Source organism: Aythya marila (genome assembly GCF_965140915.1).
Source record: "Aythya marila genome assembly, chromosome: 1".
NCBI lineage: Eukaryota > Metazoa > Chordata > Aves > Anseriformes > Anatidae > Aythya > Aythya marila.
The window spans coordinates 105,271,737-105,289,883 of NC_139042.1; the positions used below are offsets into that span (position 1 = coordinate 105,271,737).

At 37.8% G+C, this 18,147-nt stretch overlaps 1 protein-coding gene across 1 annotated transcript in view; it reads left to right on the top strand.

The window, feature by feature from the left end:
- Window positions 1-18,147, top strand: part of ROBO2 (roundabout guidance receptor 2) — a 465,479-nt gene that overhangs the window by 403,829 nt on the left and 43,503 nt on the right. Inside the window, exons 18-20 of the mRNA XM_082784840.1 lie at window positions 9,716-9,758; window positions 11,376-11,503; window positions 17,360-17,641. Of these exons, the coding sequence (XP_082640966.1) occupies window positions 9,716-9,758; window positions 11,376-11,503; window positions 17,360-17,641 (453 nt within the window). The remainder of the gene's footprint in view (window positions 1-9,715; window positions 9,759-11,375; window positions 11,504-17,359; window positions 17,642-18,147) is intronic.

Below are 18,147 nucleotides of genomic sequence, written 5' to 3' on the forward strand. Positions count from 1 at the left end.
TTTTGTATGCTTGTTTTAAATGTATGCTGTGAAAATGCTGGTGTATGAGAAGCTTTAAATGCATTGCTCGGTACAACATTTCATCATTACCATAAGACAGTTTTTATTTTTACATCTCCAGCATCACATAAAAAGGTACAAATAGGATTAATCCTTCCTCACAAGGCACTTTGACAGTGGTTCAGCTCCATTTATGTGCTCAGAAGTGAGTTACACTAGACCTTTATGAGGAAGGTCAAAAAGAGTATTTAGTATCCTTCTTCATTCCCGTGCATCTCCATGTCTTTGAAGCCATGGGAAATAAACTGAGGTACTTAATCAGTGACTCCATATCTATAACCACTGGAGAAGAAAATGACGTATCAGGGAAGTGTGGTCAAAATTTACCTATGGCAGAAGCCATAAAAAGTTTTGATGGAGGGGGAACACTTTGGAATGCCCTTGCAATGTGTTCAGTTTTGTGCCAAATGTGTTGTTCCACTTACAAATTAGCTTTTGAAAATTACATTCAGAAAAATAAATTTACCAAATTAAAAGGCTTTTTGCCTCCCCCAAACTATCTGTTTTCTATATTGTTCTGTGCTTCAGGATTCTTATGTAGTTTTAGGAAGTCAGGTGAATATAGGATTACAATAAAATGGGTTGCTATGAAGCCTAATTTAACATGAAAAAGCTGTTTGTCAAATATTGGAGTAGTTTCTATTGTTGTGCTTATATAATACATTTAAAAAGAGAAAACATTTCCTGTTTGAGCAGGATTTGCACAGTTGAGAACACAGCATATTTGATGTTGACATTATATGAGACTAAATTTGCGCTACTGCTCTACAATTTACAAGTTGTCACGTGCCAGCCAGAAAACACAGGTTCCCTAGGTGTCTAAACATCTCAATACCTTGCTCCTGTCAAAACAAACCAACAACGTTCATTCCCTGCTCCCAACCGAACAGTTCTGTGCCTCCTCACCTTGGTGTTAGCTATCACCAGTGTCCTCAATGTCCTGACTAGACTCACTAAACCACGAGGAAACTGTTCATGGTTCTAGAGTTTCTTGGGGGGGGGGGGGGAGGAGGAGGAGAGACAGGGGGACGGGGAGGGGACTTCAATCCTTCTTGTTCTTACCCCAGCTGAATTAGTTTTCCGCTGGCTTATTGAAATGAAACAACCCAAGAAGAGATCAGACAAGCACCAAAGTCAGCACAGTGGAAACAGGGAGAAGAGAGACCTGTTCAATGGCAGCAGCTCTTAGATATATTCAGCTTCTGTGGAACCTCACCTTGCATGACCGTGTGGCCTGTATCATTCATAGGTTATGCTTTTTGATGAAGTGTTTTTAATTTCCTTTAACAGTAATTACCTTTAGTCTCTGAGACATGGTGTAAATTGATGAACTAATATATATCACACATGCCAATACATGTGCTGATGTGAAATACCAGTTTAGATACCAAGATTTTTCATATTAAGGGAGAGTTGTACTGCTATTCCTCTTAGGAAGCAGTCATAGAACCATAGAGTGGCCTGGGTTGGAAGGGACCTCAAAGGTCATCTAGTTCCAACCCTCCTGCCGTACGCAGAGACACCACCCACTAGATCAGGTTGCTCAGGGCCTCATCTAACATGGTATTGAACACCTCCAGGGATAGGGCATCTACAACCTCTCTGGGCAACCTGTTCCCGTACCTTACCACCCTCCGAGTGAAGAATTTCGTCCTAACCTCTAATATAAATCTCACCTCTTTTAGTTTAAAACCATTCCCCCTCATCCTGTCAATATCTAATTGAGCAAAGAGTTGCTCTCCGTCTTTTTTAAAAGTCCCCTTCAATTACTGAAACATTGCAATGAGGTGACCTTGGAGCCTTCACGTCTGTAGGCTGAACATCCCCAGCTCTCTCAGCATCTGTATTAGTCATACAGATAAACTTTGGACGCAAGCTAAGACAACTCTTTCTTAGCATGCAGAATGATTAGCCCTGTGTGTGAGTTGGCATGCTGGGCGGGAGGGTAGCTTAAGAAAAAAAGTATTTTATACCTTAAAATGTATACTTGTAGTTGTTTATAATAGTCATTTTAAACAGCGTGTCTCCTGCAACTCATTCCTTCTCATGATGTTTGCTGCATTTAAGTGTGATGTGAACATTGCATCATGACATGGAATTCCCATTACTGGAATTATGACATTGCGTATGCTTTTAGCAAGTTAAGTTCATAACAGATCATGTTTCAGAATCCGTTCTAACGTATACAATGTGGAGAACAGCATGTCCACACAATAACTGTCTTCAAACGTGACTGTCTAAATCCACTGCTCACCTTTCCAACTGTCATTTCTCATTGGCTGCTGGCTGGTTAGTGCTTTAAGCTCAACTGTTATGTCCTGCATATGATACTAAGCCACAACTGAGTATACTCCAGAGGAAACTTGTGCCCTGCAATTAGCACTTGTTATCGGGGTGTGTAACTCACAATGTGTTTGCTTTCTTGTTTTGCAGTTCAGTCCTTCACCTTCACCCCTGCAGGTACTGTCCATTAGTCTGTCTCTTACCTCACCAACACATCATTGCAAGCATTAGCAAAGTGTTTATAAATGTGTGAGTTACGCAGAAATAAAGCCAAACAAAAGGAGAAACCCTTCTGCTACTTATCTGTGGTGAAAACATAGCATTTATTCCACTAGTGATTCTAGGGGAACTTAAAAACTACCACCATAAATGTCTTTGCCATAATTCTGCATGCTTCTTACTCATCTAACTCTTCAAAATAATGCAGTTTTGAAAATAATTTCAAATTACAAATATTTGAGCTAACAAACAAACAAACATTTGTAAACAAACATTAGTCACATATGACCAAATTTTGGATTTTAAAGCTCAGAAAAAGTTTTTCGAATGTTTTTGAAGGTCTGGAATAGAAGAACTTTCTTCCACTTCAGCTGTTAGCTGTGTATACACCAGCCTTACCTTGAGGTATTCTGATCTGCAAGCAATCCAGTGATTATCCTATGCACAGATTTCAATCACAGTGTTTCTGAAATTGACACGTTTGTGTGTTTTTTTTTCTGCCTACTCGATTCAAAGCTTGATAACCTAGTTTTCATATCTTTAATAAATATAGCATACAGTAGACCGTTATCGTAAGCATGATTAAAGATACATGAAGAATGAATGAAGTGAGGCTGAAATAACAGATGGCAAACAGCTTAGAGAACATATAGATAGCCAAGAAGAATAAAGTATACAAGTAACAGTAATAATTAATACAAATAATTAGCTTCTGCTCTCATACCTAAGCTTGAGTGTCATAAGCATACATATAATTTAGTTCCACAATAATAGGCTGATAAGTTTCAGTGTTTTCCAGCAGAAGTCTGTAAGGCTTTTTATGTATAGCATGGACCCTCAGTTGCATTTGCCAAAGCTGTCTCTTTTGTCCCCTCTGCCAAACATATGATAGAAACCAGTCTTTTAACTACATTATGGGATGGTTCCTCATGCTCTGCTAGCTGCTTTCTACCTCTTGCTGATCTTCAGCCACATCTCAAGTTTTAGCTTAACACAAAAGAGCAGATGACTGTTGAGGCAAATAAGTGGAGGTAGTGGTGTCTGCACCAGGGACCGATGACATTGCTAGAGAGACCTCTCCTCCTCCTGACTTCTTGGTGTGTTTGTCAAAGCCAGAATAAGTCGTGCATCCTACCATAAACACTCTACTTACTTTGAGTTACAATGTGGGATTTTTTTCAAAAATAAAATAATACGTCGTTGAATTTGGTTCTTAGTTGTGCCATTGTCAACTGACTGTAACTACTATTTTCTTCCCATTGCCTTTGAAGCTGGCATTGGTACAACACAAGATTGTGTTAGAGCTGCCATGTGCATGATTCAGTGCAGTTGATCCACATGTGCTGGGTGACTAGGATATGTCAGAGGCGCTACCAAAAATTGTGTTTTAAGAATAGTTTTGACATCTCATGGACTTTATAGAATTATTAACAATATGTAGTTCTGTTGCCTGGTCTATAATAATTTCTGGAGGCACTGATAACCTAGGCCATCCCATAATCAAGTCCAAAAAAACCCACATTAATTAAAAATAAAATAAAACAGGAAGAGGATACATAGCCCATGTTTTTATCTTTATACCTAAGGTTCCCTAAGAGGCATCTTCAGTTCTCTGATGTTTGAATTTGCAATTGGTAATTTCATTTAGACAAACATCTACACTTGTGGAGGTTTGTTGACATTTAACTATATGTTGTTCCCTTCAAAGTTATCATTCATAAACACTAAATTGGTTTCAAATCTAAATGTTTAGACAGTGGTATGTAGCTTTCAGAAGCTCATCAGAGACAGCTGTCAGTAAAGTTTTACTGAAGATGATTTTATCATAATATATGCAGAATTTAGAAGTTGCACACTTTTGGTTCGAACATCTGCTTTAAATTCTTCCCTTAAAAAAAACAAAACGTGCAGAGTTGACTGTAAAATAAGATGTTTGAAAGTATTAGTGGAACATTTATATGTTTGCTCTATTTCATACACATCTTTCTGAACAACAAAGATATTTTTTCAGTTATATCTGATGTAAATGTTTTTTGTTGTTGTTTGTTTTTGTTTTCTGAAGCATATGTAGAGAACTTAAAGTTCTAAAAATGCTTTTTAAAAGTCTGGATTGAGCAGTTATAATTACTTGCCAAAAATGTTCTACCCGATCATTTTCAGATTAAAGGTCTTTCCTAGAACTCTGCTATTTGTAATCTGTTATTAGGCTCCTAAGTGGTATAATTTCTGCTGACTAAACAACAGTAGCATTCTATGTAGAAGAACAAACAGCAAATGTCACGTTATGGGTAAAGATTTGTGCCAGAGTAGAATAATTGAGTTAAAATCATTAAGCTTTCTGTCTTTGTGAACATTTTTATAAGTACTGATCAATTGCTCAGATGGCCAGAAACAAAACGTGACACTGAAAATCATAGCTAAGTCTTCTTACTTATTTTCAGTTGAACCAAATCCTATAGTTATTCAGTCATGATTCTCTATTTCACTATTCCTCCACTTCCCGTTCCCCTGTCAGGACACCCCAGGCACTGATTCTCAATAATATCAGTATTATAAAACATATGATCATCTATCATGATCATTAAATGAGTGTTTTGCTTACCTGGTAAGCAAAAGTAGTGTCATGATTTGCAGCTGTACAACAAGTATACATTTTGGGGACCACGACAGGCTATCAACAAAAACAAAACTGGCACAGAGAAACTGAATTCAGATGTTATTCCTTTTTAGTGATCTGTTCTGTGATATGAAGAATAGATTGGTCTTGCTTTTATGAGTTTCTGTGAAAACTAAAATTACCACTTCACTGATTTTCTTTATTTTTGCAGTTACCCTTTACTCAGGTTGCCAGATATAAACATGCACTGTGGGTTTCTACCTTATGCAAGAAATGTTAGATGGCACAGAAGAGTTTTCTGACCACTTCTCATGTAATAGATGAGTTGTTTCATTCTCATATTGCAGTGACTGAACAGAATTTGTTTATTTACTACTGGAAGTTGCCATTCTCTTCTCTCGTTTTCGTATAACAGAGGCACAGTACCCATTTATAGAAATAAGAGAGATTTAATTTATCTGCTTATCTTTTCTATGCCTTCAAACTCATTGTTGTGCCAGTAACTGCTCAGTTGAATACTCTGGTGTTCTCAAGAGTGTCTAGGCCATCAGTCATGCAAGGAAAGGAAAGAGTGTTTTCACTTGTGAGTAGGTAAGCTTATTTAGTGAGTAATGCTCCTTGGGATTAAAGATTTCATGAAACCAAGTAAACAAAAACAAATTAAAAATAGACAGATGGAAAATTATGGAATGCTACATATTTTATGCTCAACTCCTGAAACTGTTAAATGAGGATAAGTATTTGACAGAATTGTCCGAAGGTAGTCAGAAGATTTGATGGAATTTTTATATGCTGATTATCTGTTCTAAGTTAATGCTTATTAAAAGAGGATTAATCTACATTCATATTTGAGGAACGGCTTATCAGAAAAAGGAATGAGACTTGGCTGGCAACATTAAAGTTTTCATTTGTGGTAGGAAAATGTGGCCTACTAGAGATAGGCATACAGAAAGCTTTCTAAAGCTTTCTTGCCTCAAAATGTCAACTTACTATACATTGATATTTTTCCAGTCCTAGCAGGCATGAAGATTAAGTTTAACCTTGTCAGATAATACTAGTAAATAGTATGGGCACCTCCTTATGTATTTAATAAAAAGCATATAAAAAGCTCTTTAACATATGCTGTTCTTCATACAAATGTATACAATATAATTTCCTTAAATATTTATGCATTTAAAATGCACTTTGGATTATATTTCTGCATTCTTACAGTCCTTGAAGTATAAGCTAGTGGGGATTCCTTCAAAATCTCTCTATGCAGAGGTTATTTTTTTCATCTTCTTTTGAAAGCCAATCTCATCCCAGCAGGTCCGCAGCCTTTCTCAGAACATATATCAGATGCAAAGAATGCTGAAAGAGCTTTTTTGCTTCCTCAGTGATAAAAACCAAGGGAGATGGGTGGGTCAGTGACAGGGACATTCTTCCCTTCCTCCTCTTACATTGCCCCTTGAAATTGCTCTGCATCTTTTTGAAGTGGAGACAGGATGAATAAAGCCAGCTGACTGTGTGTTTTATTTTCACAGTGACATCTACAAGTCTGCATTGCATTAAGTATGCTCCTATTCAGGCGTTTAGACTTGTTTTGTAATTGCAGAAATCAAACTGCAGGCAAAAATGCTGACAAAATGTATGGTAGGAATGATAAATATAGTGCTTATGTTGGCAGCCTGACCATGTCTTCTGTTGTTAGCTGTCTTTCCTTTCACAATATTGATGCTAAAAGAAAGGCACCTTCTCTATCCACTTTCAGGTAACCTATTTATGGAAGGCATCAGGAATATGGTGGTGGTTTGTTTGTTTTTTTTTTTTTTTTTTTTTTTTTTTTTTTTTTCTGTGACATCCTGATGACATCTCACTTATTCCAAGAAGAATTTTGGCTAGCTTAGTTGATATTCCAGAGTCCTTTTCACCAAGTGTACTATCTACAATTCTTTCTTGTTTCTTTTCTTATGAAAATTATAACCAACCTTACGTTGGTATGTAGGGAGGGAGGGTAAATGAAAGAACCTGTATTCCCTACCAATTACATGCTCATTATGTAAGCCAGGCACTGTCTTCCCCAGAAAACTGTATCACTGCAAGATGGGTTCTTCTAAAAACTGAGTTTATATTCGGAGGGCATAAAATTGTTTAATGTAAAAAACAAACAAACAAGGAAACAAAAAACAAAAGCAAAAAAAAAAACAAACAACAGGGAATGGTTACAACCACAAAGGCAGCAGAAAAGAAAGCAAACACAGTGATACTTGTCTCTTCTCAACAGGCTCTTACACCACAACCATTCTGCAGTGATTATGGCTCTAGAGCAGAGGTTTCAATGTCATGTCTTCTCAATATGTTTCTCACAGCATGCCTTTGAGTTTTCTCTATACCTCACTGAACAGAAAATTGAATGTGTCTGGCAAACATTGCTGTGATTTCCTACTAGCTCCCCCATTTTAGCTTTGCTTTATAGAGGTACACTAGCAATATAAATATTTTTGAGACCATAAGTATCGATTTTTTTCACCCCCTTATAACATCCATAGATAAAATATCAGACACATGTACATGCTATTCACTTGTTGGCAACATTACTTTAAAATCATTTCTGGTAGTCCGTAGTTGAAACAAGATCATTAATCCCAGGAATTTTTCAGAAAATATGTTGCACTATAATTCTTTTAAAACTGTAAACTTTATTTACAAAGGTTGTTATTGAATGCACCTTTGTTTCTCCTTTTCCTTATTTCTTGTTGCTTTGACAAATGGAGAAGGTTGCACTATTAAACGAGAAGGGGAGAAGGAGAAAGGAAACAGCACATATACTGATTTGCTAACGTACTTTTGACCAACATATTTTGAAACATAGCTGGTCAGTACCACCTCTTTGCATAGTCAAATGACATCCACAGCGCTTCGGATTATTCATGTTTAAGCAATGAGTGATACAGTCACTTGACAGCCTGTTAAAAACAATGTGAATGAAAGTAGCATCAGCTCAAAACTTAATTAGCCACAATGTTTTTAACATGTCCTGTTTTTCAAGGCAGACTTTTATTTAATACTTCCCATACCTGAATTTTGATTTTCTTTTCATTAATTGGTTTAATTACATCCTTTCAAAATTCAGCTATTAACCATTTTGATATGACGTGTGACTGCAGTGATTTTCTGATATGGATATTAGTCTGTTCTGCAGTGAAGGGTAATTAATCACCCTACCTAAACACTCTTCAGCAGGGCTTCCAAAGGGGTCAGTTTTGTTCCCTTTGCTGAATGTATACTGTGAAATTACCCTAGGAATTAATGAAGTGACAAATATTCTCTGAGATATCAGAAGCATTTAATCAGTGGATTTATGTCATTTCTAACTTTTTAATGACCACAGCATTTCTATTGGACGTAGTAGTTTTGTCTGGTTAGAAAAGTGTATAATATAAAGCCTAATCTTGAATTAATGTACTTTGGACTAATATTTGGAAAGTGTTGCAAATATTCTGGGAGCTCTGATGAGAACGTCTGTCTCAGAAATGTAAATAGTATTTCCAAGCCAGGAACTGTTTCAAATTAAGTTGGCCATAGACTCGTTCATTCCTCTCTGAAATTTTAACCCTCATTTTGGTAGGGACCTGTAAGGATTCAGGTCTGAATCCTTATACTGATACATGCATATAATCCTTATACTGATATAATTTAATTGTCAGTCCTATCTATGCCCAACAATAAGTAATAGAATATTGCCACTGAGAACCACAGTAGTCTCTTGGCCTTAATTCAAATTATTAGCCAGTGCTTCAAAAAGGAGCGTCAAACCTTGTGAATTAACACCTCACCAGTAATGTGTAACTTATTACATAATCCTGGTAATAAGATAGATAAAGGGATAGGCTGTTTTTTGTCAGATACCCATGAATGGTACCACAATGTATCCTTGGCATCCCCAGTTGCAAGACTGAAAACAGCTTTTCTTTGTGATTCTGGCGTGTACGCATTTACGTGTGCTGGTTCTTATACTGTGCTGTTAGTGGAAATGCTGCAGCTTGATGCTTTTTTTCACTCCTTCAGCTCTAATAGAGCTGCCACCTCTTTCTATTTATCCTGGGAAATGGCATATTTGTGTGGTGACATTATATTACTGCATTACAACATGATGTTATTAACTTACTGGTGCAATGTCATTATGTATTGAAGCAAAAGCATGCCAAGAAAACAATTTCATCACATGGCACAGTCTTGCAACACAAAGTCATATGAAGGGGTCTGTGGTAAAGTCAGGATTTTTTTCCCCAGGAGGCCAGCTTGCTTTGCAAGCTACAGAGCAAATTGATGTTAATCAATAATGTGAGTGAAATCCTAAATAAATTGTAATCCTAATGTGTTTGATCCTGTTCTTATAATTTCTGTACTTTATTACATGATGATGCCAAGAGGCCTTCGATCTTGGACACTGAGCAATTTGAATTGTTACTTGTAATTATTACTAATTCATTTCTCCCTGTCTTATATGTGTGTGCGTGTGTGTGTGTATGTTTTGTTTTTCCAACCAAAATACAGTCACTTTCCAAAGAGGAGATGGAGGACTAATGAGCAATGGAAGGTATGTTTCTTTGTGTAAAGGTGTTTCCATCATATATATATATATTTTAATTAGGAATCTGAAAATTCTGTAGGTGATGCACTTGGGTAATAAACGATCATTTATAAGACTGACAATTTCAGAAGGAGTTAAGTAGCTTACCGCAAGGTTTAATGATCTATCTGTCATGCACTTTAGAGGAATCAAGCCCAGATGTTTCATATCTCCCAGATGCCCTGGAAGAAATGCGTAGTAAATATCACAAGGAATGTGTTCATTTGTTACCAGGATGTTTATTGCATTAATTAGACATTAGCAAATGAAGTTGCTGTTGTTTAAGACTCCTTATTGGCTCCCCCTAAATTGCTGTGAGTGAACAATTACACTTAATCGATCACAAAATAAATGATTCATGGATGATGAATAGGCTGTAGATTGATAGGACTGGATTCCACAACTTTGGCTACTCAATTGAAATTGATAAAAGCTGATAACGGACCCATATATCCTCATCTATTTTCCCTTTGCCAATATGGAGATTGTAATTAGGCTCTGGTAATAACTTCCAATCTCCCATTTAATCAATATTTTAGCAAAAAGAGATTAGGCCTAATGAGAGCTAGTAGATGTGTTGAGAAAGCCGCTGGATCTTCTTATTGCTGTTTCCATAGAAACCTATGTTTCTCTTAGGGATTGTACCAGACAGGGATCTATCAGAACTAAAGTACAATGATTATAGGTGTTGCTCCAACTTCATGAGTGCATTAATAATCTAGAAGAGCATCAGAAGGATCAGGGTGATTTTGTGATTTTGCTTGGGGGAAGAGAGTGTTTACATGACATGATTTGTTTTCCTTGTTAAATACAAATACAAACAATCCATGTGCGTTGCTAAATTCCAGCCTGTTTGTCCTGGGGTGACAGAGGCACAGTGCCCTATGGCCCGAGTTTACCTTCTCTTCCAACATACTTGCTGTTTAACACTGCTCTCAAAGCTTGAAATTACAGGGATATAAAAGCCATGCAGTAGCGGCAGATAAAGATAGCAGTAGACTTTCCATTAATCCTACTCAAACCTCTTTGCCTCTAAACCATACAAGAGTGCTCAAAGAGTTACCAGCCTGTAGATGACAGGCGTGCATTTGGGATGCAAGGGAAGGAAGAAATAGTAGCCCAAAGTCCTGGAAATGGCTGATACGGAGCAATCAGTTTGAGTGATTGTTCCCTCGAGGTGGTAATTTATCATTCAGCCCTGGTTTAGGATCCCATGACGGTCGTGCCTAACCCCTGTTTCACACAGACAACGGAGTTCATTTGGATTCTGGCAGAATCACAACTGATGCCTAGTCCCACTTCTACTGACAAAGTTGATTTGTATATATCCTTAATTAACTTCTCAAGGTCTTTAAATCATCAAAGGCTACACAATTTTAATTTGAAATAAATTAAAGTCTCCTAAACTGTTTCTTATATACAATGATAGGAGAAAAGTGATATGGCATCTTCGGTCACTGTTGTGTCCAGAGTTGTCTCACAGATATTTAAATTTTTTTTTATATGTATATATATGTGTATGTATATATTTACATGTATATATATTTATTATTATTATTATTTTTTTTTTTTTTTCTGCTTCAGTCGACCAGGTCTGTTGAATGCAAGTGACCCCAGTTATCCTTGGCTTGCAGACTCTTGGCCTGCCACAAGTCTGCCAGTAAACAACAGCACTAGTGGACCCAATGATCTTGGCAATTTCAGTCGTGGAGGTTGGTTTCATTTTATTAAGTCACAATATAGTATAAAATAGATTTCTCTTAGTTAACATCTAGATAAATACTGTGCAATATTTTTATACTGCTATAGTTCTTTCTATGTTTGGCTCAAGATTGGATTTTAAAATTGGTTTTAAAATGTCTATTTTGCCGTGTCTCCTTCTGTTTCTTTAAAACATAGTTTTACTTTGCAATTTACCCCACAGTGGTGAGACAGGGACAGAGCATCATCTCATGATGAGCTTACTTATTGCTCAGATCGGTTCTCTTTTGCATGGATGTGATCAGGACAGTATAGCCAGGGACAGAGGACAATTGTAAGAGTAGAGACGTGGGGCACACAGGAAGAATGTTCCTATGTTAGACTTCCTAGCATAAATGAGTATGTAAATGTTTTAAGACCTGAATAAGTATACAAAAACCCAGACAATTTTATATATTAAAAAATAAATTAAAATGCAAAAAAGAATCTATAAAACCATCAAAGTGATGAATGTGAAAAGAATTTAATTTTGAATGGTAACAAAATCTGCCCTCTGAAAACTGTCCCTTACTTTGGTTATAGATTCCCATGTAAAACTTCTTCCCTGTGGTTTGATTACTTTTACTTCAAATTACATTAAAGCATTCTGGATTTATTTTCCATATAAAAATGTTTTAAAGCTTTCACCTTACAAAAATATTATAAAGTAAGCAAGAGTTCTGATAATATTTACAGGACAACTGAATATCTGCCAGCCTCTTTGTTTTCAATATATTCACAACAAAACTCTTCAGTACTTTTCTGTCTTTTCATGAGCTCACATAATACAGAAAAATTACCATTTTGTTTTAGCATTTGGTTCTATAAAACTTAAACTGGAAGCATGTTTTAAAGCTTTTGGCTTCAGGGTGGATAAGGCATAGGTCCAAATTTGTCCAGGAAATGCAACAGTTATATTTGAAATTTCAGCAGCTTAATTCCATTTATGGTTTTTTTTTTTTTTGGTCCAGCTCACACTTTTATTCTGGCTGGTTTGGGACCACTTATCCCTGACTATTGAAACAGTTAAGTTTACATGCGTCTGCATTGAAGATGGATCTGAAGTGAGATGTCTTTTAATATTATTTAACAGCTTAGATAGAACTCGGGCTTCTTTTCTGATTAAAAGGTCAGGAGTAATATTAAAGGCCTGTAAGAATTCTGAAGACAGTAGGGTGGCGATCACTTACTCCGGAGCAGAAACTGAGGGAAGTTTTAATGTTGTCTTTAAGAATGAAATCCACATGATGCCCCAGATTGGCAATTGAGAACAAGGCTGTGGGTAGGAAGCAGAGGTTAGGTTTGGAATCACATAAGACCACAAAATAGTACTGAGTCAGCAAGAAAGAGATTCCCTCTTTCAGTACTTCAGAACTATTTGAATTATCTCAGGAGTTACAAAACAAGATGGATATTGGAGAACTTTTGGAACTCTCCATTGGGAAATGTGGCAAATGTCCATTGGGAAATGTATGTTCATCTTTGGTCTTAAATGTACAGAGATTTTTCTGCTGTGACAGCTTAGTGGGAAAATCACACTAGATTTTTACTAGGTGATTATGGCACTTGGTAAAATGGTGCTTTAATAGCTCTTCAAGTGCTTATTGTATATGTCTCTTTGAGGTTAAAAAAGTAACTGTGGTTGTATTGAAAATTTCCAGAAAGTCTGGAGAACTTTAGTTTATTAGTAAGACAGACTGAAAATCCTTGGCTGGTGGGAAACTATGCAACTATGCAACTTTCCTCTCAAGCATGTGCAAATGTATAGTTCTCCATTCAAAAAGGACTGTCTAGAGATGACACCTCTTCAGCAACCAGAAATGTGCTCTGAAAAATTTATTTCTGATTATTTAAGAGAGGTAAGCATTTTGCTAATGTCTAGTTCTGTCAGTCTGCAGATCCAACATAGGCATGTTGAGCTGGACTTGATTAATTTTGTACACCAACAACAGAATTTACTTAATAAATTTCAGTCTCTTGGATTTCAGTCCAGTGGGACTGTTCAGCCTGGAGAAGAGGAATCTCAGAGGGGATCTTATCAATGTGTATGGATCTTATCAATGTGTAGGGATCTTATCAATATGTACCATTCCTAAAGGAAGGGTACAAAGAAGACAGAGAAAGGCTATTTTCAATGGTGCCTAGTGCCTGGACAAGACGCAATGGGTACAACTGGAACACAGGAGATTCTGTCTGTATATCAGGAAAAACTTCTTCACTGTGTGGGTGACAGAGCACTGGAAGAGGTTGGCCAGAGAAGCTGTACAGTCCTTGGAGATAGTCAAAAGTTGTATGGACATGGTCTTGGACGACCTGTCCAAGGTGGCCCTGTTTGAGCAAGGGGATAGAACCATATGACCTCCAGAGGTCCCTTCAAACCTCAGTCGTCCCGTGTTTCTGTGATACGTTATGTTTTGATTAAGCCAATTGTGGAAAGATTGCATCTTTATATTGTGGATAAAATACATGAAGAGTAGGACTGCATTTGTCTCTCACATCTCATTCTGTATTTGCACGTAGATGTTTTTGTGATCGTATATTGCCCCTGGCTACCTGAGCACATGTGTATTCAACACACTGGATACATGCAGATAGATAGTAATAACCTGGGTTTGAGAGATGACCTGTAGTTTGCATTAATCATAACTTTTTTGCACTTAATTTTTTTCTGCAGATATAAGAATATAATTTAGGTATTTTGAGTATGTGATGGTTCCTATCCCCCTGTTGCTGCTTGCAAAAATAAATTCTACCAATAGTCCCACATAACATCCTTATCTCCAAATTGGAGAGAGATGGAATTTATGGGTAGACCATTCAATGGATAAGGAGTTGGCTTGAAAGTCACACCCAGAGAGTGGTGGTCAATGGCTCTTTGTCAAGGTGGAGGCCAGTGATGAGTGGTGTCCCACAGGGGTCTGTCCTGGGACTGATGCTGTTTAATGTCTTTATCAACAGCATAGACAGTGGGATTGAGTGCACCCTCAGCAAATCTGCAGATAAAACTGAGCAGAGTGGTGCAGTTGATACAAAAGAAGGAAGAGATGCCATCCAAAGGGACCTGGACAAGCTGGAGAAGTGGGCCCATGTGAGCCAAATGAGGTTCAACAAGTCCAAGTGAAAGGTGTTGCATCTGGGTTGGGGAAATCCCAGACATGAGCACAGACTGGGAAGAGTCCTTGAGAGCAGCCCTGCAGAGAAAGACTTGGGGGTTCTAGTGGACAAAAAACTTGACATGAGCCACCAGTGTGAGCTTGTAGCCAAGAAGGTCAACTGCGTCCCGGGCTGCATCAACAGAGGAGTACCAGCAGGTCAAAGGAGGTGACTGTTCCCCTCTGCTCTGCACTTGTGAGACCCAACTTGGAGTGCTATGTCCAGGTCTGGGGCCCCTGGCACAAGAAAGATGTGGACCATTTAGAGCAGGTCCAGAGGAGGTCCATGAAGATGATCAGAGGGCTGGAGCACCTCTCTTATGTAGAAAGGCTGAGAGAGCTGGGGATGTTCAGTGTGGAGAAGAGAAGACTCCAGGGTGACCTTATTGCAGTTTTTCAGGGGGCTTATGAAGGGAGCTTATAAAAAAGATGGAGAACAACTTTTTGCTCAGACAGATAATGATAGGACAAGGGGGAATGGTTTTAAACTAAAAGACAGGAGATTTAGATTAGACATTAGGAGGAAATTATTCACTGTTAGGGTAGTGAGGCACTGGAAGAGGTTGCCCAGAGAAGGTGTGGATGCCCCATCCTGGAGGTGTTCAAGGCCAGGTTGGATAAGACCCTAGGCAACCTGATCTAGTGGGTAGTATCACTGCCCATGGCAGGTGTGTTGGAACTAGATGATCTTGATCTTTAAGATCCCTTCCAACCAGAGCCATTCTATGATTCTATAAGTAGACTCAGATTTAATGTCTGTTTAAGTATCCTATTTACTGAGCGCTTGTTATTGACTTATTAATTGCTAATATTACGTTGTTACCCTGACATTGCAGATGTTAAGGTTCATATTTAAATATTCAGTGTTGCACCCATGCATACAGTACAAAGTAGTTCTGTGGTCTAAATGATCAACCCATGTGGTGGTTTTACCGTGCTGGGCAGCTAAACCCCACAACCGCTCTCTCACTCCCCCTCCTTTAGATAAGGAGGGGGAGAAGTAAAGCAAAGAACAACTCACGGGTTGAGATAAGGATGATTTAATTAAAGGGAAATAATTATAATAATTAAATAAAGACTACCATGAACTAAACAATTTAACTAAGGGGAAATAAAAGGGAAAGGGGAAAAAGGGAGGAAAACAAACAAACAAAATAAATGAAAGCTATATGGAAGTGCAGAGGAAAGAAATTACTCTCTACTTCCCACAAATGAGCGATGATTGACTTGGGAAAGTTAACATTCCAGCCAGACCCAGTACAACCCAGAAAAACAAAACAAACCAAAAGAAAGAAGAAAAACAAAACAAACAAACAAACAAACAAAAAAAAACAACAACAACAAAGAAACAAACAAAACAGTGGGAGGAACCTGTGCTATCGTATCTTGTTAGAAAAATCCTGAGACAGTGAGACAGTGAGACCAACTATGTTGTATTAGGTTGTAGGGCACCTGTTTCTGAGTCTGGAATGGAGCTCCAGAAACTCTTCTCTTTTCTCTTTGGAGTCTAATGTATATAAAAATCTGTGACACTTAAAATGGGATCTGAACATCCTTGTTAATAAGACTATGCATTATCTCAATTACTGTCCAGCAATTGGAACCTATATCTTTGTATATAACCTATATCAGACATGAGAGCAAATGGTATATAAATGATGCACTTTTCTAACATGTAGATTCCAGAATTATTTCATCTTTTCAGAGTCTAAATAAATTGTAAAAGTAGCAGCATTTGAAATAATTGACCTCTGAGAGAACAAGAGGACTAAGCTGTGGTTCTCCTTGGGACATCATGCCGATCATCATTACATTCTTTGTGCTTCAGTAGTCTCAACATCCAAATCTAGTATTCCACCAGCAAATGTCACTACAATGTTTAGTGAGGAGACTGCCAATCTAACCAATTAAAAGTACAAATTGTGGTGTGTGATAGGTTTCAAAAGATATAGAAAAGTCAACTGATGTTTAAGTAAATATGCTGTACAGTTATTTTTCGGGTAAATGTACTGGAGCATTTGAACAAGTTGTTCTCCATTACCAAGACTGCTTTGGCATTTTAAGAGACTGATCACTTAAATCCCTTCAGTATAACAGATTTTCTTTCACATTTCGAGAACAACTTGTTTTTGTCAGGTTTTTCTTTTATTGAAAAGGAGAAATATACTAGCTAATGTCAAAAAGAAGATTAGATAAGCTGATGCATAAAACTTGAAGGAAGTCAAGGTAATGGCCTTAAAAAATTACTTTGAGAGCTTTGGCATCTATTTAAGTGTTTTGCTACATATTTGCTGGGAAACTTTCCTCTGTGATTTGTAGATTCACTCCTTTCATCATTTCTCTGAAGCCCAGACAGTTTCATTGGTTCTGACATAGAATGAACAATTGAAAACATTCTTCAGTAGAGAAATATTCCAAACTTCACTTTCACAGTTGAAGGTATGGAAAAAAAAGATGGTTTTAGGCAGTGAGACGTGAAGGACAAGTAGTAGGCCTGTCACAGATGCTGATAGCTTGGCGTTGGTTGTATATCATCTTCCCTTCGTTGGCTCATGGACCTGTCTCAGCTGAAATGCAAACGTGCAAAATGACACATTTATTTTTCATCTTAAACCTTGATACTTTCAGGGTTCCTGTGCATCAATGATTTGTTTCATTCCCCTGTGCTCACCACAGATGTGCTGCCACCAGTTCCGGGGCAAGGAGATAAAACTGCTACTATGCTTTCTGATGGAGCCATTTACAGCAGCATTGACTTCACCACAAAAACTAGTTACAACAGTTCCAGCCAAATAACGCAAGCTACACCATATGCCACCACCCAGATACTGCATTCCAACAGCATCCATGAGTTGGCAGTCGACTTACCTGATCCTCAGTGGAAGAGCTCAATTCAGCAGAAAAATGACCTGATGGGATTTGGTTACTCTCTCCCAGACCAAGGCAAAGGCAACAATGGTAATTACAGCTCTTATTTTCCAGAGCCCTTGGATTTATACCGTATCATTTTGCATGAATTAGCAAAATTTTAGTATGTGAGACACTGCTCGTATTTACTGTAACTAATGTTTACACACCTTGCATGCATGCTGAACCTCATGCAGTCACTAAATGTAGTGTTTTGTGCTTTTAGTTCTCTTCGTCCTGTGATAATCACCAACCCATATGCCTTCCCTTAGGCTAGGACAGATATACATTAACAAAAAAATTAAAACTCGCAGCCCCACCACATCTGCCACTGACTTGCTAACTGCGTGTGTTGCATGTGCTTGTGCTGTCAACTAATCACACAATGCCACTGTGACCTTTGCCCTTTAACCCTTAGCCTTGCTTTACATCCCTGACTACCGCGTGGCTGAGGGATTGGCTAATAGATTGCCACACAACCAGTCACAGGATTTCAGCACCACCAGCTCCCACAACAGCTCCGAAAGGAGTGGCAGCCTCTCAGGTTGGTTCCACTG